The following is a 16,629-nucleotide window of genomic DNA, read 5'->3' on the forward strand; positions in this document are numbered from 1 at the left end:
GGTGTTGTTCCCACAAAGTCCATTCACTTCTACATTTACTTCTAACCGATTCATTTTTGTTTCCAGCAGTAAAATCTTCTGTAGGAGTTTATGGTAATCTTCCGTAGAGAAGGGAGGCATCTTCTGCTAATTACCTTTAGCAGGCTCAGGCTTATCTTGTTTGGTAGGTCTCCTCGCGTAGCATTGAGGAAGTCGTAAAAATATTGAATAATGCCCGTTTTATCTCAAAGAAAATATAATCCCACTGGTTTTGTAAATATCCAGCAGCTGCTGCTCTTTGTTTCTTATTGAGGAGAAGCAGATAGCAAAAAATAGCAGAAAATCGCAGGCAGGGGTGAGAGCAAAGAGGAAAAGCGTCTGCACTGTAGCAAAGCCGGAAGCATGTCCGGAAGAAGGTGATATTACACAGAAGGAACCCGAACCCGAATTCTATTGATAAAGTTTGTTAATTTCTTAAAAATGCAATTCTGATAAAATATGATACTTATTACACCTTTAACCCTTTGGAGGCCAGGGTATTTATTTTATAATCAGTTTTCTGATATCCACACGTTAAAAGAAAATCTTGTTTTCTGCATTTAGACGAACATCTATATTTATATTTTGCACAAAAAAAGGACAGTCCATGTTTCATGTTAACAGCATAACAGCCCGATAACGAGGTGTGTTTCCTTTGACCTTGTTTGGCTGTTCACCTGCAGCAACACACACTGTGGGTGTTGCCATTTAACGATGCTTCCACTTCTGTCATGTTAATGACAGTGTGATTGGTATAAAAAGAGATCACTGGCTTCAGTAGACTAACGTCTGCATAGGAATTGTCAGTTGACTTGTTGCATTAGTCGGAAACATGGATGAAGAAAAGACCTTACCCAAGTGAGTTGATACTTTCATATTTTACAAATTGAATTTAAAATCGTTTTGAAGTTGTTGTTGTTCCATGATTTGATTAAGTAAAAAATGGGTGAATGCATCTGGAAAAAAAAATTATCGCTGGAAACTGATTATGGAAGAAAATCTTTCTTGAAAGAATAGATTGTACAATTATGTATTATTCAGTTATTGTTTAATCAATTAATTGAGAAATTAAAAATCATTAGCTTCAGAATATATATATATATACACACACACACACAGCTGGAACAAAAATAAGAGACCACTCCAACACAGGTAGACCTCATTCTAGTTAATGAGGTAGTGATTAGCTGATCACCCGAACCAGACCATTTAACAAGAAAAAGTATAAAAACATCAAAGACATCAAGTGAGGATGGAAAATGTCAGCCGGGGTGAAGTGCACAAGGAGGACTGTTCTAAACAGGCTCCTAGAGGCCGGACTGAAGTTGTGCAAAGCCAGAAAAAAGCCTTTCATAAATGAGAAACAAAGACAAGCCAGGCTGAGGTTTGTGAAAGACCATAAGGACTGGACTGTAGAGGACTAGAGTACGGTCATCTTCTCTGATGAGTCCAAATTTCATTTTCGCCCAACTCGTGGTGGTCTAATGGTTAGACGGAGACCTGGAGGCCTACAAGCCACAGTGTCTCACACATGATGATCTGGGGGTCCTCAGGAAGACTGGATTTGGGCAGATTTGTCTTTGTGAAGGTCACTGACAGGTCAATCAAGGTGTGGATGGAGGACAACCAGATCAAGACCATGTCACGGCCAGCCCAATCTCCAGACCTGAGTCCCACTGAAAACCTCTGTGGGGTTGATCAAGAGGAAGATTGATGATTATAATCCATCAAATAAAGACAGGCTGATTAATTGTTTGCACCAGGAGTGGCTTAAAGTCACCCAGGAGCAATGTGAGAGACTGCTGGAGAGATGCCAAGATGCATGGAAGCTGGCGTCAGTAGTTAATAGAATAAAGCAAATATGTTAATTTTACTTGAACACAAACCTATAAATAGTAAAACCAGAGGAAGTGATCATGTTGCAGTGGTGTCTATATTACAAGCTCTACAGAAATACAGGTCTATTTGACCATTCCAATGTTTACACAACATTTTTTTACATTTTATAGATTTGTGAATACACGTCTTGTGTTTCCCTTAAACACCCTTCTTCATTGTTTCATTGCCTTCCATGATGTTATTTTCTCCACACCCATGTAGAACTTTTCTATTGAACAGTCACTGTGCCTTCCAACATATTGAATTACCAAACAAATTGTCCTACCTAGTCACGCTACATAGTCACGCAACATGTTATCTTTCAACAAACATGCAGAGCATAACTTCCTACGAAGTACACATCTGATTTACGAGCCACAGTCACCTGATAGTCTGACGTCTTGGTGTCTTCGTGTAGGAGTCCGTGGGACACCTGCCGAGAGCTCCCTGCCATTGAAGATGAACGGACGCCATGGAAAATGCTCAAACTACTGAAGACTGTTTGTCTCTGTGCGCTCGCTGTGATTGTGTTTGGGTCGGCTTTGTGTAGCAAGGTGTGTTCTATACATGAAAACATGTCTATATGTTTTGACCTGCAGTTCAGAGTTCACTTACAAATATGATCTGAATTTGATCATATATTCATTCTATCTGTTCTTCACTTATAAATCAGCATTATTATAGTCACTGTTATTGTGATAGATTTGTGTAAAACTGAATTAATCATATTTTATTAATTCCTTAAACTATTAATCTGCTAATCTCATACATTCACAGTTTAAGAGTTAAATGTTAACAAAGCAATCATTTGTATTATCAGTCTGTATTTACTTCCTTTTTTCATTCATTCATTGTCTTAACTCGACTTTCTTCTGTCCCAGACGTCTTTCCTCCTCCTCATCACCTTGGCCAACGAAGGAACCATGACCCTCCCAGCTGGACAGAAACCTGTCGCTCTGCTGTGTGTCGGCTGCGCTCTCATCGCCTCCAGCGTGCTTCTCTTACAGAAGAGCCTCTGGAAGGCTTGTTACAAATCCTCAAGGATACCCGCCAGAAACACTGTAGCCTTGGTGAGAAATATTCCTCAACTGTCCCCCTCTTTCCAACCTGACCTCTGACCGAGTAACTGGAAAAACCCTTTAAAGCGCCTTCATAGATGAGTGCTTACAGTGCATTTCGCATTACGGCTACATCCTGGGTTCAATTCCAGCCTTGGGATGTTTGTTGCATTTCATACGGCTCTCTCTCCCATTTCCATTCTCTGTTCTAAAACTGTCAAATAAAGACCACAAATCCCTCAAAACACTATACAAAGAAACCCTTTTGCCCTAAAGATGAACTGATGTTGAAAGAGAAAATGTGAACAAAATACAGATTTTTTTTTAGTATATATATATATATTTCCATTTTCTACTTCTGCTTCTTCAATTTCAGGTTCTGTTCTTTGAGTTCCTGGTGGCTCTAGGTGCAGCGATTCTCACCATCGTGGCGATGCCACACTTGGACATTGTCACCAACGTGACGATACTGAGCAGCGTGGCCGTCCTCTCTTCGCTCCTACAAGTGATCAGTCAGTGCTCCGCCAAAGAGAGGAACCGCTTCCTGCTGCCGTCCATCACTGCCTTCATCCTCATTTTGCTTGGTTACGTCCTGTTCCTCTTCTTATACATCACCAAGGATCCTACTGATATCAAGATGGCTACTTGGGTGGGTCTCGCTGTTGGTGGGTGCTTCTTGGTGTCTTTCAACTGGTGGGAGAGCTACTTCAGACTGATCAGTGAGAACAGCAGCTCCAACATCCTCAGGAACCTGTGCAGAGATATGACAAGGTGCCAGAACGTTCTGCACATCCTCTCCAGCCTGCTCAGGATCCTGGTGACCGCCTGTGTGCTCGGAGCCTACATCCCTTTGGACAAAATGGACTGGGACATCGTGACGTCCATCCCGAGGCGTGAGACAAAGATTATTGCCATCATCATCGGGGTCCAGCTGATCTCCTCTGCACTCTGCCATTGGTTTTCTCTGGTTGCCTGCAAGATGCACGCCCTGCGACGATGCTTCATCCTGCCCCTGTACCTGGCCTCTCTGGCCGTCATGGTCATCTTCATTGTCCCTGTTATCGTTTACTATCAAGACTACAGAATAAGTCTGAACGGGACCGCAGTCAACTTCACGGGCTACTGCGCCTACGTTGTAGATGGAAGAAACCAAAGCCTCAACGGCAGCGTGTTCCCGAGTCTGGTTTTGGATGTTACACACACCCTGTGCTTCCTGGACATGTCCAAGATAGCTGACATCGGCTTATTGACAGGTAAAAAACTGTAGATCTGCACATCAACTCAGTAACATTTTTATCACAAGCTTTTATTGCAAATTCTTTATTTCTTTTTTGACTAAATGTATTGAGTAAATTTGGAAGTCCCTCGTTTTGTAAGATGCTCTCTTTTTCTCTTCTTCTTGTGGCATTATGGGAAGCTGGTGTGTTTAGTTCAAGGGAAGTGGGAAAAAAACACTAAATGTCAGTACTGTATTGTTTAAAAAAATATCTGTCACAGAAGAATAAATGCAGTAAAGTTATCCGTTCAATCACCTTTCTTCAGGATCTGCAGTGTCCTGGTGGCTCGGCCTTGTGTTGGCCACCCTCCATCTCTGGTACCTCAGTCTGTATCGCATCCAGAGGACTCGGGACCTGTTCATCCGGAGGCTTTATGAGGGAGGATTTTTAGAGCAGTCGCTGCTTCTTAATGCTCGATTCGACATCCAGACGCCTGAAAAGCGGACGCTGTAAGTCTCTCTCTCTCTCTGTGTGTGTGTGTGTGTGTGTGTGTTGAGGGAAGATCAGGAATGCCCTACAAAGTGAGGTTTGTGGTCCTCCTTTTGAGTTTGGACCTTTAAAAATGGTTAAGGCACGGAATTAAATTACATTTCTGGCTAGTTTAAGAGTGGGATTAAATTGGAATAAAGAAGGCCGGAATTTATGTTATTGTATTTTACTCATGTTTTGAAAAATAACATTAAGCAATGTAGTAGGCAGGTTTGGTGTGCAGGTGGAGTTGTTTCAGTCATTGTTTCCAAACCTTTTCCAATGACACACTTGTCAAATCTTCAAGAAATTATCATCATCATAGCACTTTATTGGAGATTCAACAGTTTTCTGTATTTCTCAGTTTTAAAAAGCTCAAATAATCTATTAAATATTCTTTATATAACATCTCTCATTTATTTTTAATTGTAATTTCACGACGGGTAGGTGTGAGGTGACTGGTTGCACAACACCTGACAACCACTAATTTCCCTAACAACCACTAATTTAATTTGAATTGTCATGACTTTTATGCAAATGCTGCAAACCAAAAGAAGCTCCATAATTACCATGTAGCCTAAATATTTCAAGGACTCCTGCCAACAAAACTGTGACTGTGGTTAAAATACTTTGGTATCAGCTTCCAACACAATAAACAGGTTAAACCAAAGTTGGGGCCCAGACATTGTGCTGAAACAATCCCTTAACATAAACTGGATTCACTTTGTAAAGTGTGGAGGCTTTTAAACACCCAGATGTGTTTTTATGATTTGATATTTGTTCTTGTGAAATCCTTGATAAATATATAAAATATATGTTTCTGTTGTTTTTGAATACATACAAATACATTAAACGCGAATAGCACAGGGTAAAAAACTTTCACACTGCGACTATGCCTTTAGCAGTTGTGCCTTTAATTACAATGCAACAACATAGAGGCTCCATAGGCCAAACCTCCTTGCATACCTTTCATAACAAAAGCTCTCGACACATAATATTTGCATGCAAGTATTGTCATATGAGATTAAAACCCATTTCTCAAAAAATTTCAGTTCCAGATTCAGAGCACTAGACCCGGTGAAGATGTTCCTTTGTGCAACCATGTGGCATGAAAACTACAACGAGATGATGAATATTATTATTTCAATATTTCGGTAAGTTTCACTGCCTGGGAAACAGAAACAAGATATAAATCACCTGTCCCTGGCTGCCCCAAGCCCCACCCAACTGCCCTCAACCGCCTTAGAAAGTTCATTATGATTATTTGAGTCCTTCTTTGCAACTCCCCAGAATGGACAAGTACAGGCCCAAGAAGGAAGGAGAAACAAGTGACGTGACCCTTGAAGCCCATATCTACTTTGATGACGCCTTTAAAGATGTTCCTGGTAGTCGGGGACGCCACCTCAATGAATACGCAGAGATCCTCGTGGAAATTATCGGAGAAGTTTACAGGTAAAAACCTCAAGCTTTATTTATACAAAGCACAATAGAATGAATCAAAGTTCACATCTGATCTCGTAGATTAGCACTTTAAATGAATGAGTCCCTCATCCTCTGTATCCTCCTCAGCATCTTCATAAACATGGATGATGGCCTCTTCACAAAGCAGCAGCAGATCCCTGATCAGATGATCATGACGACGCCGTACGGGGGGCGTCTGGTGGTCATCATGCCTCATGGGAACAGGTTGCTGGTTCACTTTAAGGACAAGACACTCATTCGCCACAAGAAAAGATGGTCTCAGGTGATGAAAAATGATGCAACGGATCAGTATTTTAGTTCGAAACACATAATAGCTTTAAAATATCAGATAATTACCTTCAGATGCAGTTACATATAATGTCATTTTTAGGAGATAGGGTTGCTTGAAGTGTTTCTCTGTCTCTGTGTTTGCTGAACAGTATTTGTTATTTTACAGGTCATGTACTTGTACTATCTCCTGGGCTGGAAAGTCGCGACCAAGTATTACAAAAGGTGGGGGAAAGGGGAGGACGAGGTGGAGCTGAAAACAGAGTTTGAGGTGAGACTGGAGAAAAAGCATGCATGGTCATGCTGAATGGACACATGAACCAGTGCTTATATAACAATATTGTTATATTAAAAATGGTAAAACAGAGCAAACTTTGTCTGTTTCTGCAGAAAGAGAAGCACAACACCTACATCCTAGCTTTGGATGGGGACACGGACTTCCAGCCGACTGCTGTGATGCTGCTCATCGATCGTCTGAAACTGTATCCGCTGGTCGGGGCAGCTTGTGGCAGGATTCACCCCACCGGATCAGGTTGGTCAAAAGCAATAAAAGGACAGGGACAGAGACACAAGTGGACAGATAGAAGTCTGACGTTTACCTGACCAATAGGCAAACAATTAGAAAAATCAGACAATCTAAAAAATGACTTTGGTGGATAGTTAGACGTTTTCACAAAAGCACATTCTCAAAAAACAAAATATTATTATACTTTTGAAAAGAAGAAGGCACAAGTAAATTCATTTCCCTACCCTTTCTAAAACTTAAATAAAGAATTTCAGGTGTATCACACAAATAGCCATCTTGATATATAAAATATAAAAATGTATTTTAAAAAACCCAACATTAATCCATGCACTAAAATGGCACACTGCTTCATTTCTATGGAAAGTAAAAAGCTGGACTCCCTAATGGATGTGATTTAAATTGTAGCAACAAAAATAAAAGTGAATACAAGTAAAATGACTGTCAGACCGTTGCCTCAAGAGTATCCCCACTTTGTATCTGTTTGTGAGAGTTTCTTTGACTTCTACAGCAGCAGGCCTATGCAGTAACACTTGTGTATCCCCTGGCAGGTCCTTTAGTGTGGTACCAGAAGTTTGAATACGCAGTAGGCCACTGGCTTCACAAGACAGCAGAGCACGTGTTCGGCTGCGTGCTGTGCAGCCCGGGATGCTTCAGCCTGTTCAGAGCGTCGGCGCTGATGGACGACAACGTGATGAAAAGATACACCGTCAAGTCCTCGAAGGCTCAACACTACATCCAGTATGACCAAGGTAGCTGAAAAAAACACAGGAGCAGTCAGCTGATCTGTTGCTAGAACTGAATGTGCACAATGTAAACCAAAGCTAGCTAACCTGAAGTTAAAAAAGATGACAAAATAGTTTATGGTGTGTCTCAAATCTCCTTGTATTCCCTACATTTATTTTGTGATATATTGCAGCTTAATGTACATGATTTACATTATCATTTACATTATTCTTTATTTACATTTGACATAGTCCTTTATTTGTTTTTGTTCTTATATTTCTTTCTGCCTGGAGCAACTATAACGTAGAAATGTCCCCCTGGAGATAAATCAAGTATTTCTGATTGTGATCCCTGCAGGTGAGGACCGCTGGTTGTGTACTCTGTTGTTGAAGCAAGGATGGAGAGTGGAGTACAACGCCGCCTCAGACTCTTACACGAACGCCCCGGAGGACTTTAAAGAGTTTTACAACCAGGTGATTACAGACTCTCAGAACCTTATGTAGCCTAATTGTAATTTTTGTTTTTTAATCGTGCTATGCTAACACCAAGCGCGCTATTGTGGAAGTACCGCTTCTCAGGAGGACCACCTTGTTCTCATTTCTGGGGCATCACATACCAACGCGCTTTCACCCTTTAGCACCCATATGTGACGCACCAGGCTTTCAACTAACTCCATCATAAAAGCCATCCCGACATTAGTAGACGGAGATACTGGCATTGTACAATAAGTGAGATTTGGTGTCCCATACAAACTAAAAGTAAATACTGATACTGTATGTTGTTTCATCAGTGATAGTCTTTAGTCAGTCAAGTTAACATCAACCACGCTCTTGTCCTAAACCTACCTGTGTGTAGTTTTGTTGCATTGAAAGAACGGGTTGTATTATTCTGAGACCTAGCAAGTGTTTTTCTGCGAGTGTAGTGGCCCTTTATCCTGCTGGGCTGCCCAGCACGTTAGAAAGTGATGCCAAGGGCCAAATGTCAATGTGGACGAGTTGGTACGAGCATGGGAAAGCGGTGATCGACACACGTTGCAGACGGTGTTACGCAACGCACTTTGAACCAGATTCTCAGGGGAAATGCTGAGCAGCTGATGTTGCAAGCATCTGAAGGTTTCATAAGTTCAGTTGTGGAAAACTTTATGGACCAGGTCATCAGCAGAACAATGTTAAGCCTTTCTTTTAGCTTGAATGTGAAAGATGTTATTAAAATGTCAAGCAACAGTCCCTTTGCACCGGAGCCAAGTTTTGGTTTCTGAAAATAACTCTGCTCTATTGTGGTCATAATTACCAAGTAGATAATTACTAGGTAGCCTAAGTGTGTCAATATGAAGAAGGACAAAAAGAAAAAGAAGAATTTTCACGATAATCCTAACATTGTCTTGATAATTATGTTGTTGTGAATTTAGATGTAGGTCAATCTTACGTTCTAATTATGCTCTTACATAACTTGGCTCATTAGCTTTGTCTCGACCAACGAAAAACTGTTTTCTCTTCCTTCCACTGTGCGTCGATTTCACATCTAAATGACAGTAAGCAGGTTGTGTCATGCTTTTGCCTCTGAGTTAACATGAAAATGGCAGTAACATTGAGCTTTATAGTCACCTTGTATCTGTTTTTGTCCTACCTGTAGTGATTACAAAGAGTATGATCAATAATTTTAATGGTTAGTTCATAAACCTAATTTTACAGTATTGTATGTCTCCATACTGTGATAGAAACACACTGTCTCTTCAACCTCTTCACTGTGGCCACCAGATCTAACATGTTACTGTTTTACTTGTAATCTTCAGCGTCGGCGATGGGGGCCGTCCACCATGGCCAACGTCGTGGACTTGCTGGGTTCTGCCACGCTGATTTCCAAGAGGAACCCATCCATGTCCAGAGTCTACTTGCTCTACCAGCTCTTCAGCTTGGCCGCGTCCATACTGGCCCCTTCCTCTATCATCCTTATGATTGCAGGTTCGCCTTTTTTGTATTTTTATATTAACAAAATTTCAAAAAGCTTAGCAGGACCACGATGGAAATGTGTTCAAGCTTTTGCTATTTTATTTTGTCAAATGAAAGCATAACAGCTGAATTGTCAGGGTAGGATATTGAATGAGTTACGAAACAGTGTAAGGTTTAGGATTTTTGGTTCACAGGAATTATGGTCCCAAATTCCGAATGTTGTCATTCAACCGTGAATATCAAAGCCTGAATATTAACCAAGACAAAATTATAGCTACCCGAACCATGTCCATGTATCTGTGGTCAGCAAGCGCTACATCTTCTCATTCAACCAAAAAACAAACTTAAATATTTATATGAACCTTTAGGGAATATTTAACTTATATGTGTACATTTTATTTGAACTAACTCCCGCAAATTACCTGAATATCATAAAAAATATTTCCGTTTGACTCGTGGGTGACCACAGACACACGCTTAGTTTGGATCATCACTGTTAGTACCCTGTAGGCATCGAGGAGAAAGGCAAGCACCTAAACTGCTGATGCCGTTTTTTGTTTGGTGTACTCAGAGAACACAATGTTCCAGAATGAGGAGCTTTAGCTGCTCCACAGCACAACACAAAATGACTAGGGCTGTTAATGGATTCAGCATTCAATCAGATTAATTACCATTCATAAATATATATATGAAAACATTTTTAATTTTCTCTGTATAAGACAGAAGGTGTATATGCACCAGAATGTGAAGCCTCTACAAATAAGGATGCACAGATACCACTTTTTATCACACCGAGTACAAGTACTTACATTTCAGTAGGCTTTTTGCTGAGTACTTAATAATACCATTACAGTTCTAACAATAACTTTGAAAACACCGACTTTGGGTTTTCCTGATACAAACAGAGCAGAGTTTGCAGTAGGTATATTAATAGATAACTGTTTAACCTGCTGTCAGTTACACAGTTCAAAGAAATATTAAATATAAAAAATGAAAGGAGAATAGTGCTGGTCCACCTTAAAGTTCAGCCCAGCCTAAAAGATCATTATTATTATCATTTTTTTTAAACATTATCCCTAAGCCAGTTGCTAATGTCGGGGCTAACTGCTACATGCACAGCTGTAACACTGTCAAAAACTCCTCCTTAAGTTCACTGGAGCTGCTTACTTCATACTCACCACTCACCCCCCCATCCCCCAAGAAATTAATAATTTTGACAGCCCTAACAAATAAAAAGGCTTCAGGTGGAGCAAAGGGATGGGCCGTGAGTGGAGCCAAACCACATAAAACCAACGAAACAATTATCCCTCTCATTTACTCCAGGCCAAGAGCCAAGAGAAACCCTGATCTCTGCTGTCAAAACTGACGCACATTTAACAGCCAGCCATGAAACCAAGCCTAGTGTTCGCTAAAGTGTACTATAGCGTGGCTAATTATCAAACACACTAACCCTGCCCAAGTGGTAACGTTGATAACGTTGAACCAGACCAGGTGATTGTTACAAAGGATTAGACATGAATCCACACCTGAATGGATTCTCTCAGTTCCATAACGATGAATTGAAATGCCAATGTTTTACACATCGAGTGCAGGTTAATAGTGAATGTGGATGAATAAGGATGTGGTTTGGGGAATGCGCTTGTAAAACAGGTTATTTTCTTTGCTTCCTGTCAATCATTCAGGCAGTTTGACTGTGCTGTTTGATATCCATCCGAGCGGCGCGCTGGTTCTGGCTGTGATACCTCCTGCTATCTTCCTCGGCATCTGCTTCAAGATCAAGGCAGACACTCAGATTCAAATTGCCGCAATCATGAGCATCCTATACGCCTTCCTCATGATAGTATCAACTATTTTTATATTAGGTAAGAAGCAACGCAGCCGTTGACGCTTGAAAAGTTTCTAGGTTCTAAGGTTTCATCGTCCATCTGTTTGTCCTCCATCAGGCGACATGGTGAAGGATCAAACCATCCTGACTCCCAGCAGCCTCTTCATCATTTGCCTTGCCAGCTTTTACATCATCACTGCGATCATGCATCCTCAGGAGGCCGGCCTGTTGTGCTTCGGCCTGATTTATATCATCTGCATCCCGAGCACCTACATGCTGCTGGCTATTTACTCCATGGTCAACATGAACAACGTGTCCTGGGGCACCAGGGAGACGACGCCAGCCGCCAAACCCGCAACTGCCGCCCCACAAACTCAAGCCCAGAAAGGTGATAAGTCATTGACATTTGAAAGAAAATGAACACAATAAATGATTGTGCATGGATGCAATTCCAGAGTGATAACACCCCAAAATAAAATTGCTAGTTATTTGAAATGTTGAGCCACAATGGGCCGATTAATGAGTGATCCAGTAACTTTTTTCAAACTTCCATGTACCTTTAATATAATTAGTTATGTACTTATCGAACGATTTCAGCGAAAACATCAAAATAGTGTCCAAGATTCTTACAGACATTTGGGAATTTTTGATTGTGTAATCAATGTCACTTGATTTCTAAAAACATCCTTTTGACACAAACATTTATTTACTCATTTAATCTCCTACTATTTATTAATTGCATGATGCTGCTCCATTGTATGTTTGAGCTGAGCTGAAAGTGACGTTTGCTCTTGCAGACAAAAGCCCCTCCAAGTGGTTCTTCTGGCTGGCCAGATGCTGCAGACGACTCAGAGGAAGAGAAGATGAGCTCATCCTCAACCAGGACATCCAGACCACGGAGGCAGCAGTAGCTGAACCTTTACCACAAAACACTATTGTGGAGGATCCGGGGATGTCTGTGGCACAGCAGAGGTGAGATCTGTTGGTGGACCATTGAATGGTTTTCAACCAAGCATTTTTTAGTAAGGTAAACCTCACACAAGACAAAGCAAGCAGAAGCACAAGCGGGAAATTAAAATCTACAAGAGCAAAGGCAAATCATTACTGTTAAAAATAACTATGTAGAAAATAATAGAAATATATTCTATACAGCGCATATTAGATACTTTAACACTGCCAGTTGGGAATTTGCAGTGTAACATAATAAACTATATCAAGTCATTGTAATGTCATTGATTGCCATTTTAAAGCCTCATGCTCAGCATTTTGGCCGTAGCCATCTTGTTTTTTTGCAACCAGAAGTGAAAGAGGGTGGAGGGTAAGCACAAGGCACAATAAGACATTTATTAGGTGACTTAAATGTTAACATTAACTCTTATGAAAGCACTGTGAAATGGTTACAATTGTAAGACCAAAACAGGGACAACATCTAAACCGCCCAACGTAGCGACCTGTCAATCACATGGTGCCCTACCCTAATTACTACCATAATTAATCACCTATTGACTTTAATGGGACTATAATTTACGATCACCGTGCTGTATTGACACTAGCCCATAAACTCATGTTTACAATATTTATTGAGGTAATAAATCAAGTGAGAAGTAGGGTCAATTTCTCATAGACAACTAGAAGTTGCCAATGCAGGTTTAAGGAAATTCAATATGGCTTCACCTTTTGGAACCAGAGGTTGGCGTCTGCGTAGAAATATGTATTTTACAATTAGCATTAACATCAAAGTAAATTAATGTCAGATATCATGAGTGACTGGAGAAACTTGTGACAGTGCTATACTGAAATTTCTCATTGTACTGTTTGTTTCTAACACTAATTTCTTCTTCATGTTCAGGCAAGGGGGGTCTGCTTTCACCTGCCCTAACCAGAGTAAGTCCTAATATGAGGGAATTATGCAACATAAAGCTTGAAGTAGGTCATAAAACTTAATGACTCACACAATTTTATGTTGCGTAATATTTTCTTCTTTTTCTCTTTCTCTTTCTCAAGGTTGGGTCACGCAACTACAGAGTTTGTCCTATGACATGCGCCTCCATGAGGAAACGCTTGACGAGGTGCCAAATTTCTTGTTTTTGTCTTTTTTGTCTTAGAGATGATGTGTGATCGCGTCTGTCCCCCTCCTTTTAATTGGGATGAAAAGTAATCATAACTCTAGTTGTATAGATGTCTTAAATGTTGGTGACACTATGATTATTGGAGTCAGAGATATCAGAACAAAGAAGTGTTTAGTCTTGTGATGTTTAACATGCATTCATTAAGTTGAAATGTAATTTCATTGGGTCAATCTTTTCTGGAAAATCGTGTTAAAATGTGTGTAGCTGTTGTCCTAATTTGATGTGTTTCAATATGCAACAATAATGAATTCAACGGCTTCGTTATTGGGGATTTCGCCATGCACATTTAATTATGGCAAAAGTATTGAATATTTTTGCCAACCTTAATCAGACTTCTGTAACCTTTTATTTCAATGTCTCTGAAGGATGAACAGCAGTTCTTCAGAGAGCTGACGGCCAAATACCTGGAGCCTCTCCCCGAGAACAAAAAGAAACAGAAGAAAATGTCTGATAAACTCAAGGACTTGAGAAACAAGGTAACTACAGTGGAGCATTGAATCTCATCATGTTGGTGAAAGTATGATGACGTGTTTCCATGTTATCAATTAAAGAACACAAAATATTAATTAAATTAATCCATTCTTTTCTTTCTTCAGATTACCTTCGTCTACTTCATTTGCAACGCCTTCTGGCTTGTAGCAACCTTCACTCTCCAGTTCTTAGAACAGTCCATCTTCATCCAGGTGCCAAAAGTCGACATCTACCTAGAGTTCACTGGAGAGTACATCTTAATCGACCCTTTGGGCTTCATGTTGATCCTGTCCTTCATCTTCCTGGTTTTAATCCAGTTCATAGCCATGCTGTATCACAGGTAACCACTCATCTGCTGTCAGGTCAAATCAAACGTTGTTTTTTACAACCGTGTTTTATGTTCATGGTGCAGAAAGACTTTTTTCTAACTTTCTTGTTCTCTTGTTTTCTTTCAGAGTTTTCACACTGATCCATTATATTGCCTTCCTGGATACAGAGCAAGTGTCTGAAAAACAAAAAACGGAAAAGCCACCGAAACAGGTATGTACAACAGCTATATTGTTACTACTACAGAAGTATTTATAATACTACCACAGCTACTAGTGCTTCTACTGCTGGGGTCACTATAACTGGTTGGAGATCTATTGTATTTCTTTTAAAAAGTGGATGCCACTTGAGTATCCCACTGAAGACGTATAACAACATTGATGATCAATCACTCTATTATCAAATGACACACCCTCACTTACCCCTATAGTATCAGTTTCGGGTGTGTCATTGCGTCATTTTCCTATCATTACATGTAGACAGTCTCTTTTCAAAACAAAATTCCAACATCGGTTTACGTTAGGGGTGTAACTATACTGGAAATCCTTCAGTACGTTCTGCCACCCAAACAGTTTGTTTTTACGACTCACACAACACAAAAATGTGAAATACTTGCCTGCAAATAAATGTGTGGCTTTTATAGTATTTTATTGTATGTCCTCTCCTTTGTTCGACCTATCTCCTGAGTGACATACCTGTGGCCCCTCAATTAATGTGACAGCTACCTAAAGAACTGTGCGTAAAATTTAAGGTGACAGCGTCGTACACAACGCCATGTTAGACCGGAAAAGTTGTTGGCAAGTAATTTGTGCAAAATTCTTGTCGCAGGCGTGGGCGGCATTGTGTGATCTTATTATCTGAATTCCCTGCAGGTCATGGATGACGAAGAAGACGATGACATGTTTCCAAGTGGCCTCCAGAGAAACCAGAACGACGACGGAACTCTGGTGTAGACCATGATGGATGGAAACACAAGCAAAAGCTTTGTTAATGACACAAGACTAGGTGCATTTCTCATATAACTGATGACGCTTCACTGAAACTCTGTGTGTGTATGTGTGTGTGTGTGTGTGTGTGTGTGTGTGTGTGTGTGTGTGCGTGTGCGTGTGCGACAGCAGTAAATCAAATATGTTAATTGACTGATAGATCATTGTCTGAGTTTGTCGATGTGTCAAACGAACGAGTGTTTGACACATCGACTCAAAAATCAAAAGATCTTGTGTTTTGCCTGAAATATCTTTTCTTTTTTACTTTGATGCTTTTGCATCGCCACTTCACTGCCAATTCAATGCAACTTGAAGATTAAACTGTACTTGAACTATGTGAAGAGGAGAAACTCTTATTATATCCATCCATCTATTTTCTACCGATTATCCTGTATTCAGGGTCATGGGGTGGCTGGAGCCGATGCCAGCAATCATTGGGCGAAGGCAGGGTACACCCAGTCTATCACAGGGCTGACATGTAGAGACAAACAACCATTCATGCTCACATTCACACCTACGGGACATTTAGAGTCATCAATGAACCTATCCCCATCCTGCATGTCTTTGGACTGTGGGAGGAAGCCAGAGAACCTGGAGAGAACCCACACTTACACAGGGAGAACATGCAAACTCCACACAGAAGGAACCCGGGAATTGAACCAGGGACCCTCTCGCTGTGAGGCGACAGTGCTACCCACTACACCACCGTGCAGCCCATTCAATTATATTTACAGGCTATATACTTCTCATTAAAGTACTTTATTTAACTTCTGTTTAATATTGTCTTGAATATTTTAAACTAATTTTAATGGTATATCTTAAAGGTTGACATGCACTTTATATATAGCTGGAAATACATTACTTTAAAAAAAATGTAATGTACATATTACAATAAAGACAAAATTAATCAGGTTCTTTATTGTTTAATGTGTTTCCAGTGGTTAAAACATCTATATGAATAACAATGTATTTTGGTATGCAAAAAAACGAATTTCTAGAAATTAATTTAAATAATTATTCATTTATCATGTTGGTTTGAATCAAACAAAAAATGTTTATGTCATGTTCTGCTGATTGAAACACTCTTTTAGGTACACTAGAAATTAATTGAATTAAAACACTTTTACATGTTTTACATGAACATAAAAGAACAATTTCCGGATGCAAAGTGCATACAAAAGAACGATAACAAAATACAAATGCAATTCACTTAAGAACCAAGAAAGCAAACCTCAACCAGTCAAG

General features: G+C 40.1%; 2 protein-coding genes across 2 annotated transcripts in view; one reads left to right on the forward strand and one right to left on the reverse strand.

The window, feature by feature from the left end:
* The window catches only part of LOC311028478 (formyl peptide receptor 2-like), a 65,936-nt gene that overhangs the window by 37,621 nt on the left and 11,686 nt on the right, over positions 1 to 16,629 (reverse strand). The window lies entirely within an intron of this gene.
* On the forward strand, positions 851 to 15,351 carry LOC311027463 (chitin synthase chs-2-like; the record flags this gene model as incomplete). The annotated part of the gene is made up of 22 exons (XM_084031486.1): positions 851 to 876; positions 2,315 to 2,450; positions 2,778 to 2,966; positions 3,331 to 4,207; positions 4,497 to 4,680; positions 5,752 to 5,853; positions 5,990 to 6,151; positions 6,269 to 6,443; positions 6,618 to 6,719; positions 6,839 to 6,980; positions 7,523 to 7,723; positions 8,055 to 8,170; positions 9,490 to 9,658; positions 11,329 to 11,508; positions 11,590 to 11,859; positions 12,269 to 12,443; positions 13,321 to 13,355; positions 13,476 to 13,540; positions 13,966 to 14,076; positions 14,197 to 14,411; positions 14,527 to 14,611; positions 15,271 to 15,351. 22 exons carry the CDS (start codon positions 851 to 853, stop codon positions 15,349 to 15,351), a joined length of 3,798 nt encoding a protein of 1,265 aa, XP_083887612.1.

Source organism: Eutrigla gurnardus (genome assembly GCF_963514095.1).
Source record: "Eutrigla gurnardus genome assembly, chromosome: 17".
Classification (NCBI taxonomy): Eukaryota; Metazoa; Chordata; class Actinopteri; order Perciformes; family Triglidae; genus Eutrigla; species Eutrigla gurnardus.